The sequence below is a fragment of the Impatiens glandulifera genome, chromosome 7, assembly GCF_907164915.1.
Source record: "Impatiens glandulifera chromosome 7, dImpGla2.1, whole genome shotgun sequence".
Lineage (NCBI taxonomy): Eukaryota > Viridiplantae > Streptophyta > Magnoliopsida > Ericales > Balsaminaceae > Impatiens > Impatiens glandulifera.
In genome coordinates this window covers 31,365,394-31,381,907 of record NC_061868.1, presented here as the reverse complement: position 1 = coordinate 31,381,907, position 16,514 = coordinate 31,365,394, and the positions used below count along the sequence as shown (strand labels likewise).

At 31.1% G+C, this 16,514-nt stretch overlaps 1 protein-coding gene across 1 annotated transcript; it reads right to left on the bottom strand.

The window, feature by feature from the left end:
• Positions 1-2,491: 2,491 nt before the first annotated feature.
• LOC124945314 lies at positions 2,492-6,669 on the bottom strand. The gene is made up of 2 exons (XM_047485724.1): positions 6,064-6,669; positions 2,492-4,262 (listed from the first exon to the last, which is right to left on the bottom strand). The coding sequence occupies exons 1-2, from the start codon at positions 6,610-6,612 to the stop codon at positions 2,562-2,564; spliced, it is 2,250 nt and encodes a 749-aa protein (XP_047341680.1). The 5' UTR covers positions 6,613-6,669; the 3' UTR covers positions 2,492-2,561.
• Between the last annotated feature and the right edge of the window lie 9,845 nt (positions 6,670-16,514).

Here is a 16,514-nt window from a genome sequence, read left to right as displayed (position 1 = left end):
TTGATATTGGTTAAAAAATATAAATCAAATATTTGATTAACTAAAATGTGAGGTCACGATGCTAAATATTAAAAAATATGAACCAAATATTAAATAGACCACATTGAAAGTGTAAGGTCACGAGATGAGAGGTTTGAGAAAAAAAAATATGTGATAAGATATGTGGGAAATGGGTTGTTTTACCGAAATAAATAAAATATAAAATGAGAGTGTTTTATTTTTATTTTAATATATTATTCGTGATTTATTAAAAAATTTAACATTGAATATATTATTATTTTTTTTATTAAATTTATTTTGTTTATATTTGTATTTGTGTGTAACGTACGAGAATTTTTCTAATTATTTTATAAAATCTTTTTAAAAATAAAATAAATTATTTAACTCTTGACATTGAGGACAATTCTTATATTATTTGGGAAAATGTTAATTTTATTTAGAAAGTTAAAGAGGGTTAAATTTGTTATTTAAGTTGTAAAATTTTATTTATATATATAAATTTGAAAAATGTGTAAAATTTATTTTAACAATGTGAAATTGATGATTAAGATTTTATATAATTATTTTTTTATATAAATTAAAATAAAAGTTATGATGTCTGTCTTCTATCTCATGAGAGCCCATTTCTTTCTCATTTCACACAGAAAAAAAAAAAAACTATGCTTTCATGACCCAATCAATTAAGATATTCATGCTTTCATCTATGAATTCTAATCAAACCAGTTCATCCATTCAAAAATAAGACTTTTCAATTTCAAAACCGCCAGCAAGATCAAACAAAATCCTAAACCCGGTAATTCTTACGATTTCTATGGATCCAAGGCCACAAAAGGGTTTTCATGGAAGCTTTTGCAGCGAAACTTCTGGCTAACATTTCGTCGGTAAAATCTGCTGAACATCAGGTGGCTAAGTTTCCTTACAACTCCGAGGTGATTCAGCCTGCCTATGAAGTTTTAGTAAAACAACACAATCAAATTTCTCAATTTAAATAGAGTTATCTCAATGAACATCCTAATCTTAATTCTACCCCACCTCAAATTATTATTTTGTTGGCAGAGATTCAAAAGCAGAAAAACGTGATGGAGATGTATCAACTCACTATGAAGAAATTATAGTTGAAGTTAACTTACAAAAACGAAAAAAATTTATCTCTAAAGAAAGAAATTATTGAAACTGTGTCCTCTCTTCTTGATAGGATAAAATTACCCAATTAAAATCCTGTCAGGCCTTCTCCAACTAACAATACCAAATGTAAACTCAAATCACATTTTCTCTTCCAACCCAAATGCAAACTTAAACCCATTTTGAGTATTCTATCAATTTTATTTTCTTCAAAACTCAAATTTATGTTTATACTATTTATCATACTCAAAAAAAAAATTAATTATGTAAATGAGTACTTATATTTAAGTTTGGTAGATTTTATATATTAAATTTATTTATATAATTTATTATTTTAAATTATTTATATAATTTTTTTATATTTTATTTTTTTTTATTTTAATTTTTTCTTTTTATTCTATATTAGTATTTTTTACTTATCATAAATTTATAATAATAAATAACATCAATAAAAAAATAAAAAATAATAAAAACAATTTAAAAAAAATTAAATACATAAATAAATAAAAAATTTCATTACAAACTAAGAAATTTAAAAAACAATTTTTTTTTGTAGAATAATTTGTGTTTATTTAATATTGTTTAATTTGTTTTTTTATATGTGTATAAATTATTAATTTATAATTAATTTTATCAAAAATTTTTATAATTGATCGAGAATTGAAAATTTAATAATTAAGTTATTGTAAAGTTTGGGTTTAATTTGTAAGGTTAGATAAATATATATGTATTATTGAAAAAGTTAAAAAGTTGGTGTAAAAATGAATATTATGAGAATATTTTTTTGAGTTTAAGAATGAGTTTTTGAGTTGGAGATGAATTACTATTTCATGTGACATTTATTGGATTTTAAGTTTAAAAATAGGTTTATGGGTTGGAGATGATCTCAAATAGATGGTGCGCGGACGCGAAATGAAGTCCGCAAATTTGTGACGTATCTATATTCGACGATGACGAATGACTTGTTGCTATAGATGGTTGGCCGACAATGATTCTCCTTGTTCGAATCAAGGAAGGAGATGAACTCGTTCAATACTGGTTTAAGCTTGTTGTTTCTTGACTGTAGAGATTTACGGACCATCTATTTACTGGAGATAAGAGATGTCGATGTAATCAGATCGAGTTAGGGTTTTGAATTTTAAAAGAGAATAGACTAATTTTAAAAATGAACTTATAATTTTTTTTTGTTAATTTACAAATGTCAAAATTAACTTTGTTAATTTTTTTTTATGTTAAGTTAACAAATTTTACATATTTTATTAAGTTTGTATCCATAAATAAAATCTTACCACTCAAATAATATATTTGAGAACTTCATTTAACTTTATACATAAAATTTACATTCTTTAATGTTTTTCCTAATACTCCACTTAAAAGAGGTTGCTAATAATATGAACATCATCATGTATTAAAAAGTGGTTTGTTTGTAGAGGGTTGATCTACAAAATGTTTTGGAGGCCTGAAGGATTCTCCCATTGAACAAGCTCTAAAACCGCTCTCTCAATTTCTTCCATTTCTCTCATCAGAAGATTGACACAGAATCCCATAGCCCCCAAACGGAGAATCATCCCTTTCTTCTGACCATCTTGCATTTTATCCGTCACTTCTTTCATCTGTTGCAGAAAAAGGCCATTGCTTCCACTCTTTGATCTTCCCGTTTCAAGATCATGATTAGTTCCCTTCTGTTTCGACTCTTCTTCATGAACTGCCGAGGACTTAATCGATGTGATGCTCTCCAGTCGTTTCAACGAGATGGCTATGTCGTCCTTGAACTGCTCTAAATCGATCTTCATATATTGTTGGAGATGATCAAGCTCCTCCTGATCATCATCTAGTTCCAATTCAAAACCCATAAAGTGCAAAACATCACACATCTTTGACAAAGACTTGTGAAGCTTCCAAAAGCATTTGCCTTTAAATGGGAAGAACCAGAAATTAGGTTCTAACTCTGCTTCCCCACAAAATTTCTCCAGCTTTTTGATATGGGTTTTCAATATTTCTTGCTTTTTATCTCTCAAATTTGAATCTACAATCTCTTCTATGCATTCATTTAGCGCTCTCAAGCTATTGGAAAGTTCGAATTTGGCCAAACTGATAGCTCTGGCCGGCTGCAATAAGTTCTCAACTAATACCAGACAAAACAGACCGATGAAAGCCTCTGTTAACCTTTCGATAGCGAATTCTTTAGGATTTCCATAATTCTTCCTCCCGAGGATTAACAATGCTCCGATAACTGATGAAATGGCTCCCGGTTGACCATACATACGGCTGTACCTGAGAAAACATGTGAAAACAATCCATGGAAGTAGAGCCAAGAACTTCACTTGAGAAAATCTACGAAAGAAGAAACATCCTAGTACACCGTAAACTGATCCCATAGCGGTTCCTTGTGCACGGGCATTCGCAACCGTGAAAGTGGCTTGTCTTTCGTTTGAAAAGCTAATCGCGATGGTTAGACCCGCCCAAAACGCGTTTTCCTTATCGAACGTCAATCCAAACAGAACCGCCAGTCCCAATGACATCGAACACTTGACCGCAAACAACAACGTTTCTTTACTCGGACAAGACAAACATGGCCAAAAATTGTCGGGTTTTCGAGTTTTGGGTTTTCTGGTGATAATTGAGGGTTGGATTAGGAGTGTGAGGCAAAACAGGAAGAATAAAGAAGGTAAATTTTTAGGAGTGAGATCATTAGGCTTAAGACAGTTGAGGGACTTGTTAAGGAAATCTTCTTGTAATTCTGGGACAGTTGTGGTTGGTGATGCATTAAATGATATAGTTTGGTCAAGCTTAAGACTGATTTGGGTTTCAATTCTTGGCAAAGATTCAGCAAGTTCTTGATGATCAAGAGGGAAGAAACCAGAAGACAGAGCAATTTCTAAGCCTCTGATTGGAAGCTCAATGTCTTGTAATCTGTCTTCTAATGATTTTGAGTGTTTTTTAATCCATGGTTTCTCCCATAACAGACCTCCCTGCAAGTTTTTGATGTTGTGAAGAAGCTTCGCCCCTGTTTCAGCAAAAGGAGGAGATAGAGAAATGTATTGTGCTGCAGTTGTAGCATTTGGAGCCAAGAAGGCTTTCAAGAAGATGGCCGTTCTCTCTTTTGTGTTCTCCCCATAAAGCCTCAATAGTTTCCCAACCTGTAATGAAAATAATGTTATTGCAAATCAAACATGATAACAAAACAAGGTACCATAATATGGATGAGAACATTTGAAAATATGAGGGTTTTTTTGTTTGGGAATTGAAAGAGAACTAGCATGATACTCCACAATCACAGTCATGACTGATTCCCCACTTAAATTCAAAATGAATCCAGATAGAAGGAACCCGTAACCAAATTAAAAGTGAATCCAGATAGAACGAACCCGTAACCTTTTAGTCTCTTAAGCCGACTCTTACTGGACTACTTTGGTGAAGTGAAAATATGAGTTTATGAACTTGTATGTGAGTTTTTATATATATATTTTTTTAGGGTAATCACACTTGTATATTATCTTTTTATATTGTCTTTTTAATTTTTTTTAAAATAATTTATGAAAATTATATAATAACTTAGACTATTTTGTTGTGATTTTCGAGTTCAAATAAGTTAACTAAATTTGTTTATTTAAAAAATATTGAAAATAATTTGATTGAGATGTTTTTAAGCAAGCTATATTAAACTTTTAAAAGTATGTAAACAAATTGACAGTCATATTTAACAAATTATAACCAATGTTAATATACTTGGCATTTATCTACATGCCAAATCTTAAAAGACAAAAAGAAAGAAAATAAAAACACTCTCTATCAAGAGGAAAAAGAATCTCATTGGAAGATTCAAATATTCCTCTTTGAAGAATAGAAAAATGATTTAGATTCAATAATTACCATAAGATTCCAAACACTAAAGAAAGAAAGACAAGAAAAGTGCATCAAAGTTCAAATAGTACACATTCTCTTTAACAAAGAAAAAGAGATTCCAACGTCATTAATATGTCTCTTTAATTCAAGTTATAAAGTTTAAATAATCTAATGTTTTAAGAGTAAATATGAGCTTACATAAACTGAGAAATAAAGAGGGCAAAAATTATTGAAGTTTGAGATTTTGTGAATTTTTGATAGCTTTTGGGTAATATTTTTTATTTATTTATTTTAGATTTTTAGTTGTGATCTTAATGTCGGTATGAGTGTGACAACTATTAAAATAATGAAAATAATTTATCTTTTTAAAATATATTTAATGTGTCAATAGTAGAATAATAGACTATAAGAGACAAGTATATATATATATATAAATTAAAATTTGATAACCAAATTAAATATCATTTGTTAAAAGTTGAATAATAGATTAATATCCACAAAATAAATAGTTTCATATTACAAGATTGAGCAATTTAGTTTTGAAAAGGTGAAAGTTTTTTTATTAAATATTTGATTGATTGATAAATTTTCAATACAAAAGATCTAGAATTTCATAATTAAAATGAACATATATTCTAGAAAATCATGAACAAAAACTAATCAAAAGGGCATAATTAAAGTAAAAATAAGAAAAGAGTTTCCTTACATAAATTATAATTATGAAAATCTTGTTCATAAGTAATATTAATCATCAAAATTAAAATAGAATTAAAATATGATTTAGATAGATATATAAGACAATTTTTAGTGTATTGACCATACATTTTCTGCAAACTATTCTCATTTACAAAAATATGAATTTATACAAAGTAAAAGGTAACTCAAGAGTTAGAAGATTAATAGATTGTTGATAAGAGGATGAAAACCAAAATACTCTCAAATATAGTGTTCTTCTTAATGGTAGTCTTTACTATAGATTTAATTATTTCCTCATCTTTTTTTCCTTCTTCTCTAAATGAATTATATAATCATTATGTATACTCGCCAAGTATAGAAAATTAACTAACACCGACTTTCCACAAATAGAAACTTTACCTCGGAATAAGCTAAACGAGGATATGGCAAAAGCATTGCCAAGACAGAAGCCAAACCCCCAAGTGCAGTGCTTGCCGCCACATGAAAAGGATGTTCCAGCACCCCATCTTTCTCCCCAAGAACAACAGCCCCAACTACAACAATCACAACTTGACCAAAACCAATCCTCTTAGCCAATAAAGATGTATTCTTCCCCGACAAAGCGACAAGAAAACCACCCACAGCCACCACCAAGGCCGCCACCGGCCAAATAGAACACCAACCCCTCCCAAGTACCCACAACCCTAAAACACAAGCCGGAATCACAAAAACAGTAGCAAGTATAACATGCCAGCATCCCCTCAGAGCATCACCTAAAGTGGCATCACACACAATCAATATAGTTGTCAAGTAGGAGAATGCGGGAAAGGCTAGTTGTGCTCTGATTGGCTCAGGCCCATACATAGTGGCACAACCCACCACGGCGCATGCGGCTGAGGTCCTCAAAGCAGACCCCAGTCGCATTCTCCACTGAGTCCGAGCCCATTTTGTGGTTGGAGTTGCATCCATGGTATATGTCTGAGAAAATGGAATTGGAATTATGGAATTTGTATGGGGTTATAAAAAGATATATAGAAAGTTATATGGTTTGTCAATATGTGATTGTATATATATATAACAACGCCAAGTTTAGTTGAGACGGCATGGTGGCTTATGACATTAAAAAAATATGTATATTTATATTATTTTTTTGGTTATGCCATGAATCATTGAGTGAATAGTAAAGGGGAACAATATGGTTAGCCTTAGATGATGATTGGATGGTGATGAGTCATGATCATTAATGGTGAATGGAGAGTAAAGGCTAATATTAAGGGCTACGTAGCATTCTTCATGAGAGTGGGGCCTGGAATCCATTGTAATTAAACAATACAAATCAAAATCAAGAAGCTGTGCAAGCAGGAAACAGTTTGAATGGTCCACAATCATCGGGTTTCCTCTTCATCAGGTATTGTTAATTAGCCACTCAATCCTATGCCGTCTTTCTCTTGCTGTCTAGGGTATTAAATTTGATGATGGGTGGCCGTACGGAAGGGTTTCAAGTTAAAAGAATGAATTCCAAGGAGACTGGAATGAGAGGAGTCGACGTAGCTACTAGCTAGCATGTTCTTTTTGCGTTGATGATAATGCATTTGCAAACAAACATAACATTTGGTAATTATTTAACTTAATTATGACAATATCTCGTTACTTAATGAAAAATGATAAACTCAACCAAAATTTAAGATAAAGCAAGTCCACGAATCGACGTGACATGACATGTGGGTAGGAGAGAAAAAATTTTAAAAATGTCCTGAGATGCACGTGAATAGAAGAGAGGAAATTAAAAATATCCCAAAACGCTTATTTTGGATCCCAAAACGCACGTGGATAGGAGATAAAAAATTAAAAATATCCCGAAATGTGCGTTTCGGGACGTGGGACAATGTGGCAGGCCATGTCGGATTCGTGGACTTGCTTTCGATGAATTTTTGATTGAGTTTATCATTCATCTTTCTTAATATATACTTAACTTTGATTGGCTTAACTTTGTTTGTCGGTTTATTGTTGTGTAACATAAAATATTGTAAGTTCGATCTTCATTAAAAAAAAAATTGATTTAAATGAGTTGGTTTTAGTTTTTTTTTATTAATATAAAATAAACTGAAGTTAATTAAAAAGTTATGAAAAGAATTAGGAGCCTTAAATAATTGAGTAAATATTGCATAACACACTATGTCCCCTTTATATCTGATGATGCCCACTAGATCCTGTCGTGTGGATTGTTGTGACACCATTTCATATTTGACCCCTCTATGTGTAAAGGAATCTAGTCGATCTATATCCTTTCTATAACTATGGTGAAAGATAATAGACTCACTACACCAGCTTCTTACATTGGTAAGAACCAAAATGAGTGGGTTATCGGCATGCACATGGAATGCCGAATCTCCACGTGATCGATCATAATAAGTTCACATCTTAATTGTTTATCTTATTCGTTTAGATGAAGAAGCGAAAATAAATTATTTTTTAGAACATTGAGAAAAAACTAAAACGAGCATTCAAGTGAATGAAAGAGTTAGACTAGTGCTACTGCATGCGGAAGAATTACTGAAAAAATTAGGTTTGATTTTCAGCTACTTAAGTTTTTGAGGTGATCTTTTGGGCCACTATTAACACATTACTTGTTTTGGCTTTGTTGTTTACGAGTATATTCCAATGTTGTAATTTGTAATAGAAGGGACATTCTAAATTTGTTATTTTATAGACATAAATGAATTAATAATTCTATCTTTTTAAGAAAATTGAGATAATGTTTATGAATAAAAATATTTGTAATTAATGTATTTTCTTAAAATATAAGATAATATATATGTAAGATATTATCACAATATTATATCAATATTATATTATATTATTAATTTCTTTATAAGCTCAATGTAATGTTTATATAATAAACATAACTTATATAATTCAATATATATCATTCTAATACAATATTTCTTTATTGTAATATGGTATCAGAGCCAACATTTTGTCCTTGAGAATAAATTTAGTCTTCCGCTGCATCCATCAATGGTTACCTTAGCCATTGATGGAGGGCTTTAATCATTATTATTATTATTATTATATTTTTTAATAATTTATATTTTGTCTTTCAAATAATTTTCTTGATGTTCTTATTATCTTTGGAATCATATTTTCTGGGTTTTGCTTTCAGTTGTTGCTTTATCCTAGTATTAATGTTCATTTTTTACTGGTTATTTAGTCAACACACTGTCATTCTCTCGTTAGAATGAGTTTTACAGGTGTTGTTTAACCCCAACATTCAATTCTCATGGGATTCTACGTACCTTCTTCGCTGGTTTCTTTAATGCAACACACTGTCATCCCGTCGTTGGATGGATTTTGAGATTTGCGAATAACTTCGGAGTTCATTCGGTTGTTGTTTCACCCTAGCATTCTATTTCCATGGGATTCTACCTCTTCGTTGGTTTATCCGTCAACACACTGTCATCCTTTAACTGGATGGAGCTCACGGAATTTTGAAGCTTGAAGAATACAACATCAACATTTCATCATCTCGTCTTCAACCTCAAGTTGATCAAGCGTTTTCCATCTTGAGTTTGAGGAGGGATGTTAGAATATAAGATAATATATATGTAAGATATTATCACAATATTATAAATTGTGATAATATCATTAATATATTATATTATATCAATATTATATTATATTATTAATTTCCTTATAAGCTCAATGTAATGTTTTTATAATAAACATAACTTATATACCCTTCTCATACAATCTTTCTTTATTGTAACATATTTATTCTTTCACAAAATTTTATTTAATTTTTGATAGAAAATATATTTTCCTGACTAAAAGAAACCTTGTTTAATGTATGTATTTTCAAAATTAACTCATCTAGAGGTTAGGTTATAAAAAAATCACAGAAACATTTACACGGATAAACCAATGTTGATTTATATATTTTAATTTTTGAAGGACCCATTTTTAATTACTAAAACCTAATCATAAGTTAAAAAAAAACAAAAAAAAAATAAACTCATGATATATTCCAATCTATTCTTCCTTCCTAAACTTTGATGGGAATTTTGAAACTAATAATATTTTTTTATTGTAATTAATAAAGATAAGAATATGGGTAAATGCACAACTCAGTCAAATCTAAAATAGGAGATTAATCACAATAATAAACAAAACAAATTTACGTAAAAAATTCTCTCAACTTGGAGGATCAAAACCACGAAGTCACTATATCAACATGAAATGAATACAAATGTTATTTTCAACTTTAAACCTAAATTTGAGGTATACATACAGAGAAATTAATTTCATTCAAACTCAAGCAAGTTTAGATATAAGATAACAAGAAATTAAAACTTAAAGGTGATAAAAGTAAAGAGATTGTTTTTTCTCCTTCTCTTCTTCTATTTTTTCTTCTCTATTTCTGGTCTCTTAGAGGAATGCTCTTTTTTTAGTAGTGATAGACGGATAGTTATAATCACATTTTTGGGGTTTTATTATTTTATTAAGTGACATAATTGGGCTGGATCCACACAAGGCTCAACAATCTCCTTGTAGACACTCATTTTTCACACCTCAAATTTTATAGTTTATAAATAATTATTTTTTAAATAATTATATTTTCAAGAATAGTTAATTTCGGATTTCAATAAAGTTAAGGTGATAATTAACTTATGGTATAGAAACACAAGAGTTTTATCTTACTTAATATATTTAAGGTGTTTTTATCATTTAATATCACCTTAAATAATAAAATATATTTTTTTTAAAAGAAAACATTCTATATATATATATATAAACAAGATTTTTGTTTTAATAATTTATTAGATAAGTTATGATGTAAAAGAGTTTTCGCCTTAGACATATTATAAAACAAAATAATAAAGTTTTTACAAAAAAAAAAAGTTTTATAATAACATTAATGAGTTTTTTAAAAAAAAATTGTTAAATTTTGTTTAATTGGTTTAACATTAAATATTATCTTTTGGGACTATAAGAATAAGTTTATCTTTTTTTAACTTAGTCTTTTCCCATTAAATTTTTTGTTTTTTTAATGTTAATCAGTTTTGATTCATTTAGGTTATGATTAAATAAGATTATAAACATTAAATTTTAAATACCCAATTTATAAATTTAATAATAATAATTTTGATTATTTCTAAATCAAAAATAAAAAAATAATTAAAACAAAGGTCAAAACATGATTAAATAATTAATTGGATTAATTATTGTGATAATTAAATCCTAATTAATTAAGGATAACGGTCAAAATAAATAAATAAAATAATTTGAGATAAATATTATACTCATTTTATCTCAAATTAATTTTAGAAAAAATAAAGGAAATTAAAATAAATAATTTAGGATAAATGTTTTAACCATTTTATCCCAAATAATGTATTTATTAAACTCAAAAATATAAAAAAATTAAATAAAATAAAACAAATTGGCAAAATATATGTCATATTTATTAAAAATATTTCGTATATTTTTAAGATTAAAATCAAACCCAAAAGGTAAAAAAAAATCAATTTAAAACAAACCTTTAAATTAAAAATGGAGCTTGATCCTTAGTGGTTGAAATATGAAAGAACCATTGCAGCAAGAATCACAACCATCAGATGAGTGTTGTATTTTCATCAAATGCCCAACAACCATCTTTGTCGCCCGTTGCAATGAAGGAGGTGTGTGCGCGCAAAGCATGGGATCAATTATTGCACGTCTCAGCGCCGTTAGTCGAAACATGATGGAACGCCCGATCGCGGACGAAATGTGGATTGAACAGAACGGAGCGTCCCGTGTTCGATTCCTCGCCCAAAACGACGTTGTTTCACCCTGTATCATTGTCTTCCTCGCGACGATGAACAGATAAGAATGACGACCATATTTGATTTTTCAAAGATAGAACTTTGTCGTTTCTCCACCTTTTGACTTCGCTCAAAAGGTGAAATGATCACCCTACTCCAACGATCATTTCCCATACGCCTAGGATCATCATCACATCCTATATCGGCAACTATCCGGAGAACAGACAAAACGCCATCAATGAATACTTGACTTAGTTCAGCCCACTTGATTAATGAACTAACATTAGGAGGCTATAATTAACATCCCTTGAGCAAACCGAAGGTAAGAGATTCACTCTAAGGCCCTCAATCAAACTTTTTCAAAAATCTGCCAATAAAGCTTTAAGCTTTCTAGATTTTGAAAATTTTAGTGTAAAGCCTTAAGGCTCCGTTCTAGGGTTCACAAAACTTCCCTAAGAGCTAAGGAGTGTTCTTCAACTCTTAGAAAGCTTCCAATCTCCCTCTTATTCAATCTTCCAATTTAAAGTTGAAATTTTTATATTTAACTTTGCATAGTTTCATATACTGCCTAGTTGTTGGATTCCTTGATTGGAAAACGATTCTAAGATTATTTACAAGCCTTCTATTGAAGCAAAACACAATCAATAAATCCGAATTTGAATTTGGAAAATTTCAAAATAAGTTTTTCTGAGTAACAACTCAGAAAGCTTCCTAACATGTTTATAATGATGCTGAGAACCTATTTTGACCAATTTAAATCCATCATAGTCATGTTTGATCAAAAACTAAATTTTGTATAAGAAACAAATTTAAGTTCTTGAATTAGTCAAAACGAACAACCAATTTCATGTTTTGGTTCTTTTTTTTTGGGAAAACAGCTTAGTGCCATTTCGAGGGAAAAAATACAAAAGTTTAAGATCAGATCTAGACAATTTTTAGATTTGACAATGAAACAATAATTGAATTACAGACAATACCAATAATCAATTAGCGCCTACAGCGTTTTTACTTTTATTCTACTTGTGACATTCTCAAACGAAATATCCCATATATGGCAGAGCTTTCTATTCTCTCCATTCATTTCGATTCCTCTCCAAGATTGAATGAGTGCATTTCCATCTGAAGTTATATCTCTCTAAATATCTTCAGCGGTTCTACTTCTTCCACTGTGAGTTCTTGAATTTCTTTCTTTCCAGATATTGTAGATTACTGCTCCAAAATAGCATTTCAACATACTTACATAGAAGGATCTTCCTTTTGCTTTATTCTTCATCCACTCTTTGATTTCTTCCCATATTCTTGGAAAGTTGATGATGTTCATGTTTGCAGCATACATCCTCCAGATTTGTATTACAAAAGAGCATTCCCCAAATAAATGGTTTATGCTTTCCTCAACTCCCGAACATAGGACACAGTTGATATCAGGAATATTTATATATTTTCGAATTCTGTCTTTTATTGTCAACATTTTCCTGTATACCTTCCAGAGAATAAATTGGTGACGAGGAATAATCTTTGGAGACCATACCACATTTTGCCAATCTACCTCCTGTCCTCTTGTTCTAACCATTGCCCATGTCTTTCCTGTAATAAACTTCTCATTGTTTTCTGTTTCCAGCTTATTTCATCATTATTTTTATTGAGTTGTTTCTGCCTCATTAGGTTTAAGATTCTATCACCTTCTGGAATACGCCTCAAAAGTGAATCACATCTACCTTCATATACGTCTCTAAATGAGTACTTGATGTATTCTCTTCTAACTCTGTTTCCTTGCATTTTTTCTTTGAATATAATGGGAATATTATCCAGCCAAGGATCATGCCAGAATAGTACCCCTCTTCCATTTCTAATTGTGGTTTTCACCATTTGAAATACATCTTTTCTTGTTTTTAAGATTTTTTTCAATGACCATGCCATTCTTTCGTTGATGCTTAGTGTCCAGATACTCTGTTATTCTTTCATAAATCTTGTATGCACCCATTTGACCCATAGGGAGTCCGCTTTTTGCTCTAACTCCTATAAGCTCTTGATGGTGAGGGCTTTGTTCCATTCAACACAACTTTTTATTCCTAGTCCTCCTTCTTCTATGGGAGTATAAACATCTTCCCATTTGACTTTTTTTCTTCCTCTGCCTTGTGTTCCCCATATGTAGTCTCTCATGATTCTATCGAGTTCATCCATTACTTTCTTTGGGATGACTATCTGCTGTGCCCAGTAGCCAATAATTCCAAAAATGACTCTTTTAACGAGCTCGATTCTACCTGCATAAGACAGTTTTTTCGTAGCCCAACCCAAGATAGAATTTCTAACCTTTTCTACCAGTTGTCTAAAGTGATTGTATCGGAGTTGTTTTGATGATAAGGGTACTCCAATGTATTTCACTAGTAGTTCACCTTAATTGATTCCCATAATATTGAAAATGTTTTCTTTCCTTTCTTCATTAACCCCTCCATAGAAAGCCTGACTTTTGTCCTCATTGATGTATAGACTTGTAATACTCGAAAAGATTGTTAGAGCTTCTTTGATTATACTAACAGATTCAACATACGCATAAGGCACAAAAAATAGATCATCTGCAAAACATATATGGGTTATTGCTTCTTCTTTGCAGTACGGGTGAGATTTGAAATGATGACTTCTCAGAAACATTTTTAAAATGCAGTCAAGAATTTCCATTATTAAGACGAATAGGTAAGGAGATATAGGGTCTCCTTGCCTTACTCCCCTTTCACCCTTGAAAAAGCCTCCATGAATACCATTCACGCTCACAACAAAGTGAGGAGTGGAAACACATTGCATAATCCAATCAATGAAAATAATTGGAAAACCTGCAGCAAGGAGGAATTCGTGGATTGATCCCCATCTGATCGAGTCAAAAGTTTTTTTAATGTCAATTTTGAAAGCCACACGCGGCGATATGTTTTTCTTGCCATATCCATTCAATAAGCTTTGCATGAGTAGGATGTTATGGGAAATAGAACGTTTGGGAATAAATGCTGATTGCCCTAATCCTACAAATTTATCAATAACTGTTTTCAAACGTTGCAAAATAATTTTTGAAATAATTTTGTAAATAACATTGCAGCATGAAATAGGACGAAAGTCCTGAATTTTTTCCGGAATTGAATTCTTAGGAATCAAATTCAACACTGTGACGTTCCATTGCTTCAACATTTTCCTGTTTTGGAAGAATTCCAAAACCCCTTCGCTTACATCTTTACCCACTATTTCCCAGTTTTCTTTGAAGAAGTTCGCGTTGAAACCATCTGGCCCTGGGATTTTATCCCCATTCATCGAAAACACAGCTTTTCTAACTTCTTCCATACTGACTCTTGTAATCAATTTGTTACCACTTTCTTCACTGATTTTCCTTTGCACAATCTGTTGAAGCAATCTTCGGCTATCCTCTATTATTGTGCTAGTTTCTGTTCCAATCATCTCTTTATAGAAACTTATTGCTTCCTCATGAACTGCCTTTTGTCCTTGTAAAACATCTCCATTTGAGTTTGTGAGCCTTAGGACCTGATTTCTGAAATTCCTTCATGAACATTTTTTATAGAAGAAAGAAGTATTCTTGTCTCCTAATGAAAGCCAATTTTCTCTAGATTTTTGTTTAGCAAAACTTTCCTCTTTAGAACAGAGGTCTCTGAATCGCGTAAGAGACTCTTTTTCCTCTTCCCTGTTATAAGGTAGATTTGAGGCTCTTGGTGCCTTACTTTGTATTTCCTCCAGTTTCGTTCTGGCTTTCTCTACTCTTTTAGAAATCCCACTATATTTTTTCCGGTCTAGTTTATTCAGCTTCCCTTTCAGTAATCTTAGTTTCTCACAAACTCTAAACATCTTTGTTCCATTAATTCTGATGTTCCAAGTTTCATTAAGGATTTTATTAAATTCTTCATCTTTCATCCAGAAGTTGAAGAACTTAAAGGGTCTTTTCTATTTTTTCTCCTTTTCCCAAAAGAATTTCAAAGGGCAGTGATCAGAGATACCTGGTTGCAAAACCTGGATTTGGCTTCTTGGGTAAAATTCCACCCATTTTTCATTCACTAGGCCTCTATCAATTCTACTCTTTCTCATGTTGTCCTCTCCTCTTGTAGTTGACCATGAAAATAGATTACCTGAGAAAGACGGTTCAATGCAGTTTATGTCTCGAATGCATTCATTGAAATCCTGCATGTCTTGTGTTATGTCTGTCTCAGGCTCTCTTTCATTTCTGAATCTTGTAACGTTAAAATCTCCCATAATAACCCACGGTTCGTCGTCCATAATGTTTCTTCTTAAATCATTTCAAAGTGTCTTCCTCTCTGTCCCAGAGTTGCTTGCATAGACTACCGCAAAGAATATTTTTACCCTTGTCACTATATTGATAACCTCTGTCAAAATAACTTGCTTGCTTTCAAAAAATTTCTTGATTTCAACCCTTCTTTTATCCCATCCTACCCAGATTCTACTTTTAATCCCATCAGAGTTATGAATAAATTTTCATTCTTCTTTGAAGCAACCTTGGGCAACATTCTCTATTTGACTTTGTCTGACTTTTGTTTCAATAATTCCAAATACTGTGATTTCATTCTTTTTTGCTATTCTTCTAACTTCTCTTCTTTTTATAGGGTCATTTAACCCTCTAATATTCCATGTCATTAAGTTCATTAATGAAAAGAAGATGTTCCAGCTTTACTTCCCCTTCCTTTACTTTTTCTTCCTGTCTGTTTTTCCCATATAGTAGGGCTATAAGGAATTGTATTTTCCTTAATTTTCCTACCTTCTTGTTTTGAGATTTTTGTGTTTTTCTGGTCAACTTTTTTTTGAATTGGAGATTGTACAGTTTCAATCGATTCAGTTGCCTCTTCTTTATCTTTCCCATTTCCTTCACCCACTTCCCATTTCTTGCTTTCTCCTACACTTTCCCTTTCCACAACCTCTTCGGTATTGATTCTTGCTTCCAATTCAAGTTTCTTTGTTACCTCTTCATTATCAGCCTTTGATTCTAAATCTCTTACCACTCTATCTTCCTTCCCCTGTTCTTCAAAACTATGTTCTGAATTTCCTTCCTTATCTTGATCCTTCTGT

Bases quoted from the DNA above. Each gene is read 5' to 3' on its own strand.
- LOC124945314 (XM_047485724.1), bottom strand. From the start codon at position 6,612: ATGGATGCAACTCCAACCACAAAATGGGCTCGGACTCAGTGGAGAATG. The intron at 4,263-6,063 runs GTAAAGTTTCTA...TTTTCATTACAG, and splicing joins CTCGTTTAGCTTATTCCGAG to GTTGGGAAACTATTGAGGCT.